The 20577-nt window shown below is 36.3% G+C and overlaps 1 protein-coding gene across 1 annotated transcript; it reads left to right on the forward strand.

Annotated features, from left to right (window-relative positions):
* Positions 1-508: 508 nt before the first annotated feature.
* On the forward strand, positions 509-20514 carry LOC140172715 (FRAS1-related extracellular matrix protein 2-like). Its single transcript, XM_072195847.1, has 13 exons — positions 509-679; positions 2962-3066; positions 3690-3932; positions 4942-5040; positions 8603-8857; positions 9391-9492; positions 10269-10505; positions 10949-11056; positions 11654-11884; positions 12620-12724; positions 13452-13679; positions 16468-16572; positions 20279-20514. The coding sequence occupies exons 1-13, from the start codon at positions 646-648 to the stop codon at positions 20512-20514; spliced, it is 2088 nt and encodes a 695-aa protein (XP_072051948.1). The 5' UTR covers positions 509-645.
* The last annotated feature ends 63 nt before the right edge of the window (positions 20515-20577 follow it).

Below are 20577 nucleotides of genomic sequence, written 5' to 3' on the forward strand. Positions count from 1 at the left end.
GATAGTTATAGATGACTCTTTCCAGGAGCATAGTGGGGCAACCGAGCCAAATGGGTCAAAATGTACAAATTGTCCCACTACTACAAATTACTTTACCAGCACAAATGCTCGTGAAGCACGGAAATGTGTAATTTTAAGACTAAAATGGTCAAAATTGGTCAATTTTGGCCCGGTATTCCAAACCTGGAGGCAACTTGACCCCTTCCCTCAGTCGGTACTTTCTATCATACGATGGATATGAAATAACTTGTATCGAGTATAATCATGAACAGTTGCATAGTGCTATCATTTTTATTTCAATAAAATCAGAGTTTACCTTTATGCATGCTTTATGCAATGTCTCTTTTCTGTACTTTTTTACAATTTTATTGTCGTTTTATTAAGAGATCCATATATTTATATAAAACATTTACTTTTTACCTACAGACTTCCTGTATACCGGGACTGCAACCATGGGAACTGGCAGTGGTACCGACTATGCTCAGTCTGCCCCGACGCTAACCTATATCATTTACTAAGAATGAATTTGAGGACTACTTGGACGTGACGTACACTATTAAGAATGATGGAGTATTGGAAGATACTGAAACTATCATTGTGACACTTGACAACCCATCTGGTACTTATACATCGCTAGATGCCCGTATGTCCACCACGATATACATCGAAGACCAATCAGGTAGGTTTATCAGTCCTTTATATCGAATTTATTAATTCGTAGTAAACAATAAGGTCAGCACTGCAGTGGTTGCCATTAATTACTGCTTATTCGGGAAGCCTGGAAAGGTGACTATCACGCTGTGGGGGTGGCGTACATGTACATTTGATTTGGGAAAACAATGCGCGTGGCGCGTGACCATTCTAGACCAAATTTTGTGACCCTTTTTCCAAGTACATGGCTTTCTTTCCGTCGATGGCTTTTTCCCGCCATGGCGGGGTTAACCGTAAATTGACACTTAATTTAGGTAGGTCCAATCTCTACAATGGAAAGTTTGCTATATATTTATAAATATAATGATTGATTGTTCTAGATTAGAGTTTAGCGTTTCATATTTGAAAGATCTAATGCTTAATTGCAATATTTCGAAACCATAAACCAAATTTACGAGATTGGGCTACGAGTATGCAAAAAGGATGAGGTTTTGTGTTAGTTCTTGGCTCTGTCATTTTGCTTAAATTATTTGTTTGATTTTCTTATTATATATGTAAATTTGTGTAATAATATCTAATATATTTATGGATTTTGTGCTGTGCAATATTTTCTTTGTAATATTTGTAGTGTATTTAAGTAAATAAAGGCATTTTGCCTGACATACAATGTCAAAAGATAAAAAAAAAAGGATGAGGTTGGTTGTTCAAGAGTTAAGGTAGATATGAAATGTGCTGTATAAGTTTTTTGTGTATGGATGAAATTTGCTGTAATCAACGAAATCTGGCAAATGGGTCATTTCAGACCAGATTGACACCCAACATATTCAAATTGTATAAGTTCTGACCAAAATATATATATATATATATATATATATATATATATATAGAATCCTTATAGTTACTGATAACAGATATTTGGATTGTAATGAATTGGTTATGATCACCCTTGGGCAGCAAACATTCTTAAGGTCGTCTGAATATAGATTGTTGGATTGTTGTGAAACTCGGTGGATATTATTTCCATTGATCCATTTGTCACAAGTATGAATTAAATGTAGACCTATTTAGCACACATTTTTCAATTTAGCTTTAAACATGAAAATTCTTGAGAATTTCCTACATGTAGTATGTCATTGGTGGTAGCGATATTTCCCATCCGTTTAGTTGTGCAGGTGCCACACACACAAAATTACTAGCATTCCAAGTACTTGTCAATGTCAAATTATGAAATATGACTTCATCCATGGCGTTGTCTTTTTTTAAAGACATATGTGACGTGTCATATCAAAAGGAGACACTTTTGGGCAGGATCATAAATGGAGAAATAGCCAAAAATCTGCCCGGGGCGATTTTTTTCACAATTTGGGTTTGTTGCGAAATTGTGATGTTATTAATGTTTTAAATATTGTCTGATAGTTTCAGACCGGAATATAACTGGCATCTTGTATTTTTGAGACATTTTCAAGGTAATTCCTACTCTCAACATTGTCAATAATATGCTTTATGATACCATAACTTACGAACTCAATATCTTCGCTTAGGAATGTCCGATTTCATTGGGGAAAACGGCACTGTGGAGCAAAATATCTCTATATCTAAGATATGTAAAAACCTCAAAATTGATAACCTGCCCAAAAGTGTCTCCTTTTGACATGACACGTCACATATCTTGTTATCATTCAAGTGACAGTCATATAACATGTATAACGACCAAAAAATAGATTTCTGCCTACTGATGAATACCAGATATTCTATTACCCCCACGACCCATTATTCAAATTCGCGCACTGTGATTTGTTGAAACGCATCACGTGAAAGACCATTAATTAGCAATAAAGTGGCCAGGGCAACGAACTTTATCTTCTTCTCGCATCACAACGCACAGCAAATCTTTCCTTACAGGGAGGGTGAATTTCAAATGTCACCTATAGGAGGTGAGTGGATTTCAACTGGAATGAAAAGTGTAGTGTAAATTGGGCAAAAATTAGAGAAAAAAAATAGAATTTTGCTCAATTTTCTAAATTGTATACCCAATGACACCTATTTTGTCATTATGTTACACCCAATAATCCCCAGGGGATTAATCCCCTTTTCTTCGAAAGAGCAACTTGTTTCTGTATCAACACCATTGGTATACCTAGCTACGGACATGGATTGTCTTCAGTTCAGTGGGCCCTACATTCATTTGATCGCTTCCAATTATTAGTGGCAATAATTTTCGGTAATATTTAGCACATGGTATTTTAGGTTCCAGAATCAGTCTACAGTCAGAACAAAATAATAATTCCGCTGTATTATTGTTCCAAATAGTTTGGTATTACTTTCAAGAGCAAACCTACATCGTTGGAGAACGAGCTGCGACTTTGATTACACGAGTGTGTAGAGATGGATGTATATGGGACGTGGGCTCAGTCGGTAAGTGTTTGTTTGTTGAATAGGACATGGTAGGGGGGTTACTCTCTTAAATTGTCCGGATGAACATTCAATCAAAAAGATCAAGTTTCACCGTTGTTTGATGTGGTCATCTATATATTAAATAGAGGTTATCCGTGTTCTATAAGTTGCATATCCTATCAGCGACTGATATAGCTTGTTTAGTGCTTTCAAAAGAAGTACCTGCATGTGTAACCATGATTGTTTCAAAATAGCCCGCCAAAGTCATGCAGGTAACTCCGAGGTCATGCATTGAATTGGTTTGAATGAGGAATACTACGGGATCCAGCTCCTTTTGTTAGAAGTCACACATGAGTGAAGTGGATAACCTCTATTTATATATAATGTTCCAATTCTGGACAATACCAACTGCAGCTATCACACGAATATACACATATATTTGAGCTATTTTAAAGATAATTTATTCATCTTTTTCTGCTTTTTTATGGTAAGTTATTCTTCACATTTCATGATATAAAGTTTTTTTATCATGAAATGTAATTTCCTTGCCATTTGTCACTCTTTTTCTTGATAACGTTTCAATACAGCTCTTGCTTCACGAAATCTTACTGCATTTTTGTTGCACTTTTCATTCTCTGTTTTAGATATAGCCTTTGATGACGCTACGGACACGGCTACTGGAGGCGGGACTGACTACGACAAGACGGACCCAGTTGGCAAAACTGTTGCCTTCACTGCGGGTGTTAAATGCGTCGATGTTGATTTCAACATCGAGAAGGATACTGTCATTGAAGACTTGGAGTTCTTTACCATCACTCTAGGAACACCTGTGGGTGGATTCATCAGCGTGCCAGGTGTATCGACAGTGTTTATTGTGGATGAGACGGGTGAGAATTTTTTGTTGATTTAGCAGTTATCATATTAAACACTGTAGTAAGTAATGCAGATGTCTTCAAAATCTAAAAGTGACTGTAAAATTTTAATTACTTGTCCTATCATAGTCAAAGTATAGATTTTCTGAAGGGAAATGTGATGAGGAATCTAAATATGAACTTATTTTTTTCTGTATGGGTTAGGGGCAAAATGTTTCAGTTAAAAATATGTTGAACTGTAAAAAAATCTAACATACTTTGGGACACCCTGTATTCCGAGATTACCAAACAGCTGTGATTTTGGTTTCTAATCAAAGTCAGTTGGCTCTCCATATCCTCTAACCAAATGAATGTTGTTTACTTCCAGTATATTACTGTAAGTTGGTAATAAGCAATGCATTAAGTGACTCATTTTTTATCCAAATATTTTTTATTCCACCCTGTATAACTTGTAGGTCACCCCGTATAATGAGTTGAAATGTGTATATTTGAATTGCTTATGCCTTCAGCATTCCATAAATATATACTTTTGCTAGTTTAGGGTTGATGATTGTCGAGATGATCTAATTAGAAACTCGATTGATGTAAAAATTCATAATATTTGTGATGTAACGCTAAGGGTGGCGAGTTCAGGACACATGGCCTCATGTAGTGGGGGAAGGTTTTTTTTTCAAAACTTCCTAACCCCCACTGTAAAGTCTAATAATGCGTCCCTTATCAATTAAGGCAAGATTATAGGCGCTAGCGACCTAACAGCACGCAATATGGATGTATAGTTCCATTGGTTTCACAATTTTAAAAACATTTTTCACAATGTGTCCGCCCCTTTTTCTTTAATAATCACTTTGCAGCACCTTCTTCTACCACCCCTTCTTTTTTGCCGCCCACCAGCTTTTATCCCGGGGGCTCGCGCCCACAAGCCCCCCCCCCACACACACACACGCGCGCATGTTTATTCTTATGTTCTACTTAGTTATATTGTTCATAAGTAATACGTTTTTCAATATCCTTTATTTCTTTACAGCCATCTTTTGGTTAGAAGGCCAATACATAGCCCACGAGGGGAATAATTTGGTTGTTACCGCCCATAGGAAGGGATATATTGATGCAATGGATGTTGTCAGTAAGTTACTGGAAGTGTGTGTGTGATGCCAGGGAGTAGGGTGGGTAGGGTGTGGGTGTGGAGTGAGTTGATTAAGTGGGGGTGTCTTGTTTGTGCCAAAATTGTTTCAGTTCCTAAAATGTGTGCCTTTGTTTTAAAGCCATATTGTAATATTTGCTGAGTAGGACACCCTCAAGTTTGCTAAGCATGATAGTAATGTACATTAATAAATATTAACATAACCTGCAAAAATCGATCATGCCTTTATATATAGATGCTGTATTTGTGACAAAATCCGACATTTTTAATAACACAATCGAAATATTTTTAGTTGAACGCATACACGCGATGTTCATAACATTCATACACTTTACGTACATCATGTCGTATGGGATGGTCATAACACATCAAAGGACCGACTTCTGCACGACCGACGGAATGACACGCATTAGGGGCTGGAATTAACTTGATTAGAACACTCACATAGACCCGGGCCATAGACATGCAGGGAGCTCAACTGTGCACTGCTGGCACAGACATTTCCAAATTGAGCTCATTCTTTTATTTTTCATGTAAAAATTGGGATGTTAATGCCAATTATGTTTTGTAACTATCCTGCAAATTACAGCAACATAACTTATTTGGTTTTCCTGTAAGTGTGAGTCAAAATTGGTCCATCGCCACAGTGCGCTTAATTGCCAGTGGCCAAGTACAGCACTGCTCAGAATGGCACAAACTATTCAGATCAATAAGATCAGGTGAAAACCTTGACCTACTGAGCTGTAATTTGGCAGAGTTGCCATTATTACCTCTATCATACCCTCTGTAAAAAGGTTTAAAAATAGACAAGTAGATCTCGAGGTACAAATTAAATCCCCAGCTTCCCTTTCGAATTTCCATACGCCTTTCGAATCATGTTAAATAGACACCTTGTGAAGTTTCGTGCTCATTTGATGTATTTTTCACCTGATCCCAACCCTAAACCTTTTCTTATATTTATACCATCTACACTGACTTGCTGCTATACACGCACAGAAGCTGTACTTTTAAAATACGCGCCTAATCAATAATGAGTCTTTCACTCCATTGTTAAAGTACTGTGCTCCCTGTAGCATTATGGAGTGACCAGGTCCTAGAGTGTGATGGTATTGTAGCAGATGACAGTGTTCATTCAAGCCTATCAAGGTCAGTTATTAGCCACTTGCTGAATGGCTGGGCATTATAAGCTATCAAAGCGATACTTTATGCAGCTGCCAATCACAGTAGAGGTTTAATAACATTTTGTTAAATACCCAAAAGTGATATAAGGACAAAGCTGTGCATGTTGGTACTTGATTGTTTGGATTCCTATGTTGAAAATCCCTTGTAGTAGTATTTTTTTTGTTTAGTGTGTATTGTTCATGAATTATATAGCTTTTAAATTTAAAAGACATGCAAGCATAACAGTGAATTGAAAAGCGCGCGCTTCATATTTGGCCAATTTTAGAAAACATCCATGTCGATAAATGAATTTCCTCATATGCTTCATTTATCCAAATTGTTTAAATTTTTAATATATGGTGTGTGAAGCCTTTCCGAGGCTAACATCGGGTCCTCAAAATTAAAAATTGTTTTGTTTAAGAGCTACTGCCTGTTTTTATGGATTTTTGAAGATCGCTCATAAATCAGTAAATATAGGCCTATTGAAATAAAGGCACCTACCACCATTTAGCTGAAATACTAATCTTTCTTAGCATGTAAATTATTTCCGTCGACAACGAATGAAACACTTGCCTAAAACTAGTTGAAGCAAAACATTAATCAAAGATATTTTTAGGGAGTAATTTTCCAAACCACAATAGCTCTAAGCCACTGTGTGTGTCCAAGGCCATACTATTTTTTTTTTGTATACGCGGTACAGTAGAATGGCTGTTCCTTTTACCGATTGTCCTCCCATGTTATTCCAGATAACAAAATGTTAATTTAAAGTCTCATTGCAACTGAATTTTTATTTTTACTTTTCGGACTTGGCTTTGAGTAATGGTGACACATACCATGTTTACAGTAAAAATGACACCGTCAAAATTTTTATTTTTGTGTATTGTTTTTAAATAATTAACTGCAGTTCTTTTATTCAACCTCATAACAGGATCATACTTAAAACATTTATGATGAATGAACAGACGTGCATTAAATATTGAAAAAAAAAATTACTCATGCCTAATTTGCATAATAATATCATGAATACATAATTAGCTGTAATTACTTAATTTGCATAATTAATTACTTTTTGTGTATTTTTTGTTTTCAATTGAAAGAACTTTGTATACATATGTGTGCCAAAAAAACCCGCACCTTTATATCATGTACGGTTTTCTATTGGCATCAATTTTGCATATTAATTAGCTGAACTTAGTCATTTTTGAGATTTAATCTGTCTTCAGATTGGCCGAAATTGCTAAAATAGTATATTTGGTTAATTTATTCCAATTATTCAATGATAGATTTTTAAATTTTGTTTTCTTTAACGAAGTCAGGAAAGATAGGCATTTAACATGTGATATTTAAATTAACGCTCCTTTTTCAAGCAAGCGTCCAAATAAACCTTTTTGAAATCTCGAAATGTGCCAATTTTGTCATTACAGCCATTTGTGGCAGGATTTCATTCCATCTACGAGCATCTTTAAATTGACACTACATTGACCGATTTCAATTCTGTTTTTTGATTTTTGATGCTTTAATAAAGCTCAATAATGTAGGAACATTAAACACTATAAAATTGGATTTTAATATTTCATTCAGGCTTAATATGCATATCATGCATATTTATGCAATTCAGTCACATTAATATGCCAGTTTTATTTTTTTTGGGAATTTAATGATTTTCGCAGACAAGGTTGCCGAATTCTACACCCTTGGTATTTGAATTACGATGAAAATACTGGATATTTTATATAATGTTAGTTGTAAAATATTATGCAGCCTGAAACATACGCAATATGATATAAATTGTTGAAGTTTTTACAGCTTAGTATGGATTTTGGTGATTTTTTTTAAAAGTTGTAGAATTCTGCACCCATGACTGCGGATTAATTTTTATTATTTGATGCATATTAAACCCAATAACATTGAAACTTTTGGTTGTATAGTATTATCAATAGTATTAATTGATCTCACCTCGGGCCCATAGTTTTAACCAGAACCTCTCATGGCAGTATATATTTGTATACTATTGATGTATAGTATAGTGCCATTTCATAAGAAACCCCTTTGATACTTTCACAATATGCTTGTTTCATGTTTGCATATATATTAAAATAAAGAAATATAAAAAGGTAAATATATGCTTATACCAATTTTGCTCCCATTGCTGTTTTTGGACTTTGTCATTTTATTTCGTTCCAATGACCGGTCAGAATGGGAAACTTTGAAAATTCATAATTCGAAAAGTAGCAATAGGGGCAACATGAAATTTTGATGGTCATCCTTACTATAACAATATGGCTTTAAATGTATGTGCGTATTTCTTATGTTGGATGCATTATAGGCTGATGATTTAGCTCATGTTTATCATGTTTATGATAATCGTTTTCTGTTTTGTTAGCTTTAATTGCTGCAGATGGTACTGGATTATCCCCCGCCACTGATCCTGCCGACTACGATTTACCAGTCGACGCGACCATAACCTTTGCCGCTTTAGCTACTTCCGGTGACAGCAATCCTATTGTAATCGAGGCGGATGCAGTAATAGAAGATACCGAGGACTTTACATTAAGTCTAACCCTGACTGGGACCACTGCCATGTGTGGTGTGGTTATAGACCCCGACCCATCCACTGTATTTATATTGGATCGCACAGGTCAGTCTCTTCTGTCTTTTTTTTTTTATAATTATTCAAATCAAGGTTTTGTATCGTCTCCTCCGCCATCAATTTGATTCCGCTCGCTCTCCACCCGTCTGCCAATGATAACATTACAAGCCCTTTTAGCTTCATTTTGATTGGCTAAAATCTTCCCCATCACATCATATCAGCCACGTCATCAAGCATGACTTGTAACAAGCTTTCAATACGTAATCGGCTAGTACTAAATATTCATTAGGCGTGATCATAGTCACGTGGAGCCTAGAATCTGTGTGTGGAGTGATTGAATATCGAACTTCGTCGAACTCAAACGTGTGTTGACCTTTATTTACCACTACTGCGCTTACGGTGACTTTTCAATTTTGGGAACGTCTTGAATGTACTTTGGGACCATCGAAGGTCTAAGGAACTTAAAAAAGTTGGGTTGGTTTAGTCCTGGGGTGCAAAGGCAGTGGCGCTATCTTCCCGTCTAGCATTTGTATAGTGGGCATCTTTGCTTCTTTGATATTAAACACCGTTTTTTTAAACAGCTTACTTCTGGATTGAAGAGAGGCAGTATATAATTGATGAAGGCGATTTTCTTGATGTTATCTTCCACCGAGGTGGTTTTCTTGGACGGGTAGACACACTCAGTAAGTTACATTGATATCTCATGAGCTACTCATTACTTTGCATAACTACGCAAACCCCTTTAAACAATATGTATATTTTTTACCAATATTTGAAAATGGTAAATCTCATTCAACCATATTCCGACCAAAATACTTCCAGCACAACTGACGACTGTTACCTAGCTACAGTTAGTATTTGATCAAGCGACGGTCACTTTCTGGAACGCTGGGCTGAACAATGTTATCAGATGTAAGGAATTCCCCCATCTGGATGGGTCATATAACTGCTCTTCCAAGTCAAGTTTCGTTTAAAAAATTTCAACGAGAATAATACATTTAAAACGACTGCAAACAAGCCATGTATTAGTTAAGTTGTTCTTAAGATAGCTCTTAAAGGATTATTTCGTAATCCTAGCATCCTCTTTTTATGACATTTTTCAGTAGATATCTACGAAAAAAGCTTATTCTCAAAATTTCAGTTGATTCTGAGCTATTCCGGTTTTGCGTTTGAAAGCTATGCATGATTATGTGTATTACACTGCTCCATAGGCCACTGATTTCGTTTTGGTACACCAGAACGTAATCCAATTTGATGATATTTTTGCTAAATGAATTAATCTGCAAGAATGATTTTGTTCATAAACATTATGTAGCCAGAGGCTTCCAGTGGTATACACATTTTTTGAGAAAAGTGGGGGGGATGAGGCTGTGGATCACGAAATGCCCTTTTAATAGTGTGAGAGATTTTTTTTTTTTAATGTTTAGGCCTAAACAATTTGTATTTCCATTCTTCACAGCCCTCACAACTACTGATGGTCGAGCAACAGAAGCCAACGACTATGATCCCCCTGCCGACGGTACTACGATTACATTCAATGCATTAGACGTTACGTCCACGAAAAGATTTACCATTGATAACAGTAACACTATTGAACATAGGGAGGATTTCGATTTTGCTATAACAGTTGATGCAGGGTCCTCTACTACGGGGACAGTTCACTCTCCAAGTGTCTCTACCGTCATTATTCGCGATCGTAAGTCTCTTGATTTTAGTCTTTCAAGTCTTCAAACAATCGGTAATACCGAACACGTCCTCACATCACGGCATTATTAAACACTCGGAGGACATTAATCATGGGCAATATGGTAGAGGACCTCGTTTTTCGACATGTTCGACGTTTCCCGAGAACTTTATAATACAAGTGTCCAGGTCCTCGTTTTGCATGAGGTCCTTGTTATGTCTGTCACGTGTTGTTCAGTTGGAGTACTAGGAAGTAATATATTTATTAGTAATGGAAGGCGAAGGCAAAGCCACAAGTAGATAGGTAAAATTTCCTAAGTGCATTGTAACAATAGGCGGGTGCTGGTCGGTATAGTTTGTAATAATAATCAGCCGAATGTTAAGTGTTGAAAAACTCACAACAACTTCAGCTGGTTATTGCTTATGTCTTCACCCATTTTTATATCCTTTATGTAGCTACCTGGTACAACTTTGACTGTGCAAAATATACCGTATGGGAGGACGCGACAAGTGTCAATATCGCCATACGACGGTTTGGCGACGTCACGTTGGCAGGAAGCGTGGGTAAAGATAGCAAACTACATGTATATATTTTTTAAATAGTCTTGTAATCAAAGAAAAGTTAATGATTCAACTCATAATTGCGAGGTATGGCTCAAGGTTATGGGTTCAAATCTTTGCAGAGCTGACTTGTGTAAGGGCTTGAACCAACCCAGTTGTAAGGGAGCTGTTAGTGGAGTATAATCAAAGTGCTGAATTAAACTGCGCTGCGCTTTCGTTGTTCTTTTGATGTACATGTAGGATAGTAGCGTGCGATTATGCGATTATGACCTCACTCATTTGTATGTCAAATTGGTGTCTGAATTAGTCAACTTCAATATTATTTCACAGGATTTCTGTGGGGATCATCCAGATTTTAAACAGGAATTCAATGCAAATTGAGGCTTTCAATGTTTTTGTTTTTCGATGACGCATCCCAGATTTCATGTAAAATTTTGGATATTATAGTACAAAAGTTATAGCTTTTTAAATTTTAATGTAGCTCGTCCCAATTATTCCAGTCCCACACACGAGGGAATATTATAACATCAGTAGAACAGTGTCCATTTTTGTCGGCAACAACTTTTATTAACGCAACAAAACCTTTGCAATCACATCTAGTAATCTCGACTCAAGATAGAACCGCCAAAGCAGACAGCGATTATACAGCCCTCACTACTATGACCGTGGCTTTTGGCGCTGGGATGGAGATGGTTAATGTACCCCTGACCATCCTACCAGATGATATCGTAGAAGAGGAAGAGATTTTGGTGATGATACTTAGTAGTCCTGCTACGGGCGAAGCACTTGGAGATCTCTATAAAGCAACTGCTATGATTTTTGACGATGATGGTGAGTGTATCACTGTGGATGCTTTTATAAAACTATAAGGGACGTAAGAATTCAGTTATTTGCTTGCGGGCTATGGAGGGTCAAGATGGTCAAGCTGATTTCAAAGATCTGTGTCTGAGGGCCAAATACACATTGTGTTTCTTTGTTTACTGTATATATGTTTCAGGACTGCACGAGGGCCAAACACCATTGGTCCGCGGGATGAATCTGGCCCGTAGGCTGCCTATTGATGACCCATGATATAACCCAGAATCGTAAGCCATCCAATCCAAGCAAATGTCCCTGAAACATTAAACTTGACTATATAAAGGTACAATACAATACAATTCAGAGTTCCCAACCATCTCCCCCCCCCCCCATCGCTCTTTGAAACTCTTACGTCTTTACTTACACATGAAGACAAATCAGTCCACATCTATTTTCTGTTTTTGTTTATTTGAAGTATTTTGTTTATACGTGGAAAGTTTTTATTACACAAAACTATTATGAATCATAATAATATGGTTACAATATAAACCCACAAAATCCAGAAAGTACCCATTTTATGCGAGAAAAGTCTGGGTAGGGTGAGAAAGGTCCAGGAAAGTCGACGCGAAGATAATTAAAGTAAGTCTTGTTCAGATCCTAGGTGGTTTATACAGAAAAGGTGAGAAAAGTGAAGAGAGTGAAGAAAGTAGATGGATTATTCTGAAATAATTACTTTTCTACTTCAATGTACTTCATCATATTTTACAGCATACTATTCGATAGAGAAGGCTATCTATTTTTCGACAGAATCAACTCTAAACATCACAAGCAATATATTACGTTTTGGATATACTGGCCGAGCTGGAACTGTTCGTAAGTATTGCTGTACCCCATGCAGCAAAGCTTTGTAGTTAAAGCCATGTACGATCTTTTAAAATAAAATTGGTTTAAGTCCCACTCAGTGATCTCAGCGCAAGTGTGAAAAAATTGAAATTGTTTATAAATTGCTTAAAAGTGAAGGATAAGTCATTCAAATTGTCAATTATTATTTTTGAAATTAAATATTTGGCATACAACGAAGACATCAGCAGTATTGATGAGGTTGAAGCCCCATTCAAATACATGTAGCTAATTTATATACTGTCAGCATGCTGTCAGTATATAAATTACAGATTCATGTTAATGTCTGATTTAGACTTAAATACATGCCTTTCGGCTGTGGCTACTAGCAGGCTATGTTAGCGCATCTACCAAAATCTGATTTTGATGATTTTTACGATCGTCCGGATGAGCAAATCACTGAATGGGTCTTTAATGTAGGCTGTGAAGTCTATACCAAGAAAAAACTATTGCCTTTTCATACCAAAACCATACTTGGCATGTATGTTACATGACGAAAGAAGTGAAATTAGCCCAGGAGCTACCTCAATTTTGTCCTTAAATCCAAGATGGTGGCCAAAATCACAAAGATCCACCAATAATCCCTGAAAAATCATGAATGTAATGGAATGTAATGGAACTATTTCATTTACCTTCAACTTCAGTCAAAAAGCCAAACACATGTAGCCCCTATCAAATAATTATTATGTTGTTATTACAGAGCTGAGCACCAGTGATGTCTGTGCAGTTAGCGGTCTAGACTACACCACACAAACAAATACATTGGTTTCCTTTGCCGCGGGTGATAAGTCTCAACCAGTCACTCTCGGCATACTGAATGATAAGATCGTGGAGGATAACGAGTGGTTTCGTTTCAGTCTCAGCAATCCTACACAAGGAGAGTTAGGTGTAATCAGATGTGCCAGAGTTAATATTAAGGATGATGATTGTAAGTTGAATCAGGGAATAGAAATAATGGGACGGGAGAGTGACGTTACGATTCAATTGTATGTACCGGGTGTCCCAAAAAAGGTTGCATGTAGATTTTTAAAAATAATCTAAGTTAATGTTAAATATATATATATATCCTTTTTCATGACATAAATAAATAATAAAACTTGTTCGGTTTTATTTCAAGAGTTCAGTCAGAAATGTAAAAACAAACAGCAGCGATTTCAAGTCAACAAAAGCAAGCCCTATAAAAGCAAAATAGTGTTTTCCCTTTGTTGATAACAAGAGATACAGCATGCAGAACTGCTCTCACCAACGTGTTCTTCTCTAATGACCATTTTCCTTTATTTGTTACCACCATGAGTCAAGAAGCTGTAAAACCGATTCATTTTCATTGTACAATATTTATTGTTCCTTTATGTTCCTTTTGTGCACTAAGTTCAACAATGAAAAATAAGAGAAACATAAAAAATAATAAGAAAAATATTTGAAAACAAAAGCGTTATTGTGTTCAACTTTCGTTGTGCGATATTTGGATGGTTAGCCACTCGTGACACCCATGTCATCTTGCGCTCATAAGTTAAGTTGTTTTTAAGATACGGAATTTAAACTTTGCAAACAGTTACGAGAAAGATGAATAAATAATATCTGAAAAATGACACTATTTTGTTGTACCATCACAAAATGCGGTTCATTTTCTACATGTAACCTTTTATGGGACACCTTGTACTTAAAGTCTGAACAACATGCGCCATTTTGCAGGAATGTGAGATTACATAGAACAATGGCAAAAGGTTGATAATATAATATAAAATAAATTAATATAATATAATATAATATAATATAATAATTATAGCATAACATAATACAATATGATATAATATTCAGGCTAGACATTAAGTATGGAATATTTCTTCACGAACTGCCAAGACTATTAGACTAGTCTGGAAGGGGTCTGCATAAACCGCACGGGCTAAATATTAATTGGGGTGTTTCGGGAGATGGTGTAAAATAACTGTTTGACAGAAAATGTGCTTTCCATGAGTTCACATTATGGTTCTCATAATGCAGTGCATTTGCCTAAAATGGGCGGGGGGGGGGGGGGGAATTTAAGGAGGCGTGAGTTTGAGCTTTGTGGTGAACAACATTTCGGACTTTATGCAACATTGTTCTTTTATTATCAAATTTATTGGGGTTTGAGGTGATTTCCTAAACATTTCCTAAATATATTTTTCTATCGAGTGCAATATGTATTTGTATCACACGATAATAAGCCATTCAATATTATTATTATTATTATTTATATCAGGCTTTCTCTCTGCGGCAAAATGAAAATTTAAGTTTACCTAGCCACCGGCATGACCGGGCCTAACCAATTTGTAGGCCTGTTGTAATTAATGTGAGCTTACCTTTTGACCTTCTTGTTTTCTGCTCTTTTCTTCCCCAAAGACAAATTCGAAAAAATATACAGGTTTATTTGTAGATGTGGATTATATGTCCTAGGTTATTCATCATCCAGATTTGCCGCAAACTAAGTTTATGGTTTTTACTTGTTTATAAAATCTCCTGTGAGCCGGTACGGTGGCCGTGTTGTTGTGTTGTTGTATTGTGATGCGTGTTGAGGCTGTCAGGTGCCGTGACCATACGGTGACTCGCGGTGGCGTACGCGATACACGTACAATATCAAACACAATATTGTATTGCATCCGGGTATTTTGCAAAAACTATACAATACATAGTTTTGTTGTATCGCTCAAAAGCCTGATATAAATAATAATATAATAATGACCGTGTCTCGTGACGTAGCTAGAATTACGCTTTACAGTGACAGCGTTACGTGACGTGTTATGCATTGGAACAATTTGCGCGGACGTTGGCCGCCGTATTTGGTCATCGCATGATTGCGCACTAGTGTGATTGGTTGCTAGCGGTATTTCCTTACCCGGCTATTCGATTTTTTTACAGGGAAAACGAAACTTACAGTTAAAATTGTATTTTGTTTTCAAATTTAAAAGAAGAAAATGTGACGTTAATTATATTACAAAAGTGACGGTTATGAATACGCCCCGAAGGATATTCCGAGGTCCAAAGCACAATGTTTAGATATTTCACAATACCCGAAAAATAACTGGTGCAAAGTCATAAACCTCTAGTTAAGAAATTAAGGGTAATGCGGTATCATTTACACCCACATAATGTGTCCAATGCAGTATAAATGTTAAAAATGGGCGAGGCGCAGCCGAACCTATTATCTGTTCAGGACACATTATTTGGGTGTTAAGGATAATCCTACACCCATTATTTCTATTCTATTACCACAAAACATATCACTTTTATCAAATAGTTTAGTTGTTAACTTCAAAGTGTAGCGCATACGCGTAAGTGACAGCAGGTATAGTTGCAATATTGGTACACATAAATAAGCATAATGATATGCGTAAAATGTGAAATGTGCTACGGCGCTTGACCCATTATTAGTGGTGCTCGGTGATTATTGCAAAATAAAGGGCTCTCACGTGATGTGTTTTAACAAATCACAGTGCGCGAATTTGAATAAGGGGATGTGTGGGTAATAGAATGAATATCATTGAAATTAAAGGCCCTTTAATTTTAAAACAAAAGGCCAAAACCCAGCGAATAAAACAGCTTCATGTGGCCCTGACCCGGGGGCCCTGAGTGAGTAAGGGAGGTGGGTCACAGGCATAGATATTCGTGTTAAACAGCTGTGCCGTTTAGTTGTTTACCTAAATAATGTTTATCTAAAGCAGAGTATTACTTTTTTGCAGCTTTAATATCTTTTGGAGATGACATCTATCATGTGCTTGAAGATACAGAAATGGCCATGATAACTGTCAAGAGGGGTGCCTACATCGAGAAAGACGCACAAATTGGTAAGTATTGTAGAGATGTGAATTTGCCTTTTCTTCGTGCATGTCTCACTCGCTACATTTAGTTTTGACGCCAAAAATAAAACTCAAGATATAGGATAATTATATTACATGCAGCAAAAGAATGAAAGGCACCAGGTATGTTCACCTCCTGTGTAGGCCTATCTTCAATAAAGCACCCAATTCACACGTAGGCATAAAATATGTACTGTGCCTTGGGTATGTTGTTATTTTCTGTTTGTTACCGGAACTAAAAAAACTTTTTTCTACTAAATAAATTTGCTCTACTAGTTTTCTATACTAATCAAAATTAGTTAAGCTATTGTCAAAAATTAGTTGCGTATGAATGATAAACCAATTTGTCCTACTAATTTTAGGGTCCTTGTACTATACGAATTTCTTGAGTCCACATAAGCATCAAGTTACTCCGCAAGGCTGAATGCATCAAAGTTGTGTAATGAGAGATAGGCCAAAAAGAGCAATTTTTTTCTTCCATCGATCAGCGTTGGAGTAACATATTCTGGTTACAGAACTTTAAAAAGCTTAGATTTTGCTTTAATTCATCATATATAAATCATATTTTTATAAAATAAATAAAAACCGTGAATTAATTCATGAAAAAAGTAAAACAGAGCAGTATGATGACATGTCACACTGCTATTTATGTAATTTTGCACTGCACAGTTCATAACTTCGCAACCACATAAGCTATGAAAATTACAGAAAGACCTCTGATTACCTTGTCTTATGCTGAACAGTTGAAATTGATTACCGTAATTTTTAACTTCCAATCAGCACCTCTGTTTCACATGGAAACCTCTGTTTCATTTTCACCAAAATATTGAGTTCCTGACTTTCCAGCAGTTTCCATTGAACTGTATATAAAACTAGCTGCAATTTCAGAGACTTCCGGTTTTTTTAAGCACCTTTTTTTTATAGATATTTTACCTCCAATGATAAATTAATATTTGTAGAGGACATGTATTCAGCAAAAAAATGACTGGCAATAGCTCACATAAAACAGAAGGAAATAATGGTAAAACGTTTTGTCAGTGTTTCATCTACACAAAATGTGTGTGCATGCATAGTAGGGGAGGACAATAGAATTTGCACTAAGTAATAGCTGGATAAGGCTGCTAGGTTCAATTTTACTGTCTGTGGCAGCAGGAAAGTTGAGATATCTCAACTCTCCTGGTCTCAGGTGGAAAATAATGGCTGAAGAAATGAAGTTGAACTTTTAAATTAGTCGATGTCTGTATCCACCAATCATGGTTACTATAAAGCTATACTGTAACTAATTGGCAAAATTGGTTCCCTCAGTTTAGTGAGCTACTAATGTCCATAATCAGTAAAATGGTTCTAATTTTCTTAGTTGGTATCTTAATTACATGATTTTTATCCATATTCCCCCAATTATAAAATTTGAGGCCTACATTACCTTCCATTTTGGAAATATGCAAATTAACATTTTTGCACTGTGCCCTTGCCCTTTTTGGATATGTTATTCAGGAGGATGTTTAGAGTCACTAGCAAGCACCAACATTGGGGTTCCATTTTTGTCTAGCTCATACGGAAATCAACTCTTCTATTCTTGACCGATTTCAACGAATGAGGTTTTAATTTAAACTGAAAGATGCGGCTGATAAAAGGGCATTTAAACATTGACATTTTTTGAGAAATGGGATTATCATCTCAGGAAGGTCAATGGGTATCTACCATTTAAAAGGGTAAAACACTTCTATTCTATCCTACAAACACTGATAGATAATTATAGGTTAATAAATGCGTATCACTTGTTGAGAGTGAAATTGTACAAAATAATGCACGCGTACTGAGATGTTGAATGCGTCTAATGTACGAGCCCGGGGGGTGCATTAGACGCATCAAAATCTCAATACAAGTGCATTATTTGATACAATCTCTGGAGCAACAAGTGATACGCATTTATTAACCTATTTCATACACGTAAAAAATCCCGTGATTTTTGATATTTTTATAAACAAAATTGTCACTAAAAATGTTGAAAAATGCAAGCAAATATAAATGCATCCATCCGCAAGAAAAATGAACGCGTCCAAAAGGATTGCGTGTACTACGCGGAGTGCGCGCCCGTGCCTTATACAATATTCATACATACTCACGATATAACGACGTTTCTGATTGGATTTGCGCCCTTTTTTGCTGGTCATAAATACCGTTTATGACCAGTACGCAGGGCATAAACAATTAACGCGATACACGATTTGCTAGTGTTGCGTACACGCGAGAGATGAACGCGTTGACTCCCGGCCGTTGACCTCACGAGCTGCTTCCTGCAAGTAGGCCTACTCATTTTCTCCCAATTTTTGAAGGAAAACGGTATGAAAATGTTATTTAAACTTGTAAGCCTTATTATTTTCATTTGTTTTGGATTGCTAACAATGTTCAGAATGTTGGTATGTATGACGGGGTTCATTCATAGGATTTCGGGCATGATCGTTGATTTATACCCTCGGCTCACGCCTCGGGCATAAACAGCGATCATGCCCTCAATCCTATGAATGAACCCCTAATTTATGCACGGCTAGTAATTTACTAACGTTTGATCTGATTGGTTCCCACTATCTAGGAGTGTATGAAACAAATTTATAGGATGGGTTAACATGCACACGTCAATGCAAGCTGAGCACAGTTTAAATCAATTATCTCGAAAAGATCAATATGTCAGTTATGCCCTTTTGTCGTGGTGGGGCAGTATTGGCTGCATCTGTCTTTGTTTAGGATATTAGGGGTGAAAATTACTGTCTGTATTATAAGACCACATTATCCAAAAGAATTAGGGATGGTGGCATAAGATCTAATAATTCTAACCCAATGCTAATTAAGTACAGATATCATTATTTCCTTTAATGAAGAAAGCTACCATTTCTTCTCCCTTTCTGCATAGACGGTCAATAATACAAGTTCTTCGAAGTACAATTGGAAGTCCCGGGTTCAACCATTTCTAAATTCCAAACCCACCGATTGCTATTTCAAACTATAATAGTTCCATCACGTCTTTACTTAACCCATAATTTTATTCGGTAATGTTGAGGTCAAATTTTTAAGGACAACCGCCCATTAAATCATTATCATGAGGTTCACCAGTCTTTCTCATACCATATATTTCAGACCTGAATTTTAATACGATCGAAAAATTTGGTCCTGCTAATGTTAACGTTATAATTTTATTGAAACTAACTTTTTGTTAGAATGTACTTAAAGGAGTATTTCGTGATCCTAGCAATCTCTTTTTATGACATTTTTCAGTAGATATCCACGAAAAAAGCCTATTCCCAAAATTTCAGTTGAATCCGATTTTGCGTTTGCGAGTTATGCATGATTTAGTGTATTACACTGCTCCATAGACAATGCGTTGTAATTTCGTTCTGGTGCACCAGAACGAAATTCAAATTTCACGATATCTTTGCAAAACGAATTAATCTGCAAGAAATATTTTGTACATAAACATTATGTAGCCAGAGGTTTCCAGTGATATAAAAATCTCAACTTTTTTTTGAGAAAAGTGGGGGGATGAGGCTGTGGATCACGAAATGCCCCTTTAAGCAAGTTTTCCAAAACAAAAATTGAGTACCGGTATATTTATTAAAACGTTTTATTCCCTATAGGCCTATATACGCTTTATATAACCCGACATTTAAATATTTTCTATAAAATGTTTTGTCAACAGAGGTTACAACTGTAGGTTTAAGTGCAGAAGAAAATGTGGACTTTACTGACGTAACACATACTATTGTCTTTGGTGTTGGAGAAACATCAGTCACTTTCGAAGTACCTATTCGTAATGATGACATCGTAGAGCAAACGGAGAGTTTTGAAATCAGGTTCTCAAACATGCTTGGTGGTCAGATAGGCTACCCAGCCACTGCTGTTGTGTTGATTGAGAATGAGGACGGTGAGTTTTGAAATCAGGTTTTCAATATGCTTGGTGGTCAGAAAGGCTATCATTCAACTGCTTTTGTGCTGGTT

The sequence above is a fragment of the Amphiura filiformis genome, chromosome 16 (genome assembly GCF_039555335.1).
Source record: "Amphiura filiformis chromosome 16, Afil_fr2py, whole genome shotgun sequence".
In the NCBI taxonomy this organism is placed as follows: domain Eukaryota; kingdom Metazoa; phylum Echinodermata; class Ophiuroidea; order Amphilepidida; family Amphiuridae; genus Amphiura; species Amphiura filiformis.

Bases quoted from the DNA above. Each gene is read 5' to 3' on its own strand.
- LOC140172715 (XM_072195847.1), top strand. From the start codon at position 646: ATGTCCACCACGATATACATCGAAGACCAATCAG. The intron at 3,933-4,941 runs GTGAGAATTTTT...ATTTCTTTACAG, and splicing joins GTTTATTGTGGATGAGACGG to CCATCTTTTGGTTAGAAGGC. The intron at 9,493-10,268 runs GTAAGTTACATT...CATTCTTCACAG, and splicing joins TGGACGGGTAGACACACTCA to CCCTCACAACTACTGATGGT.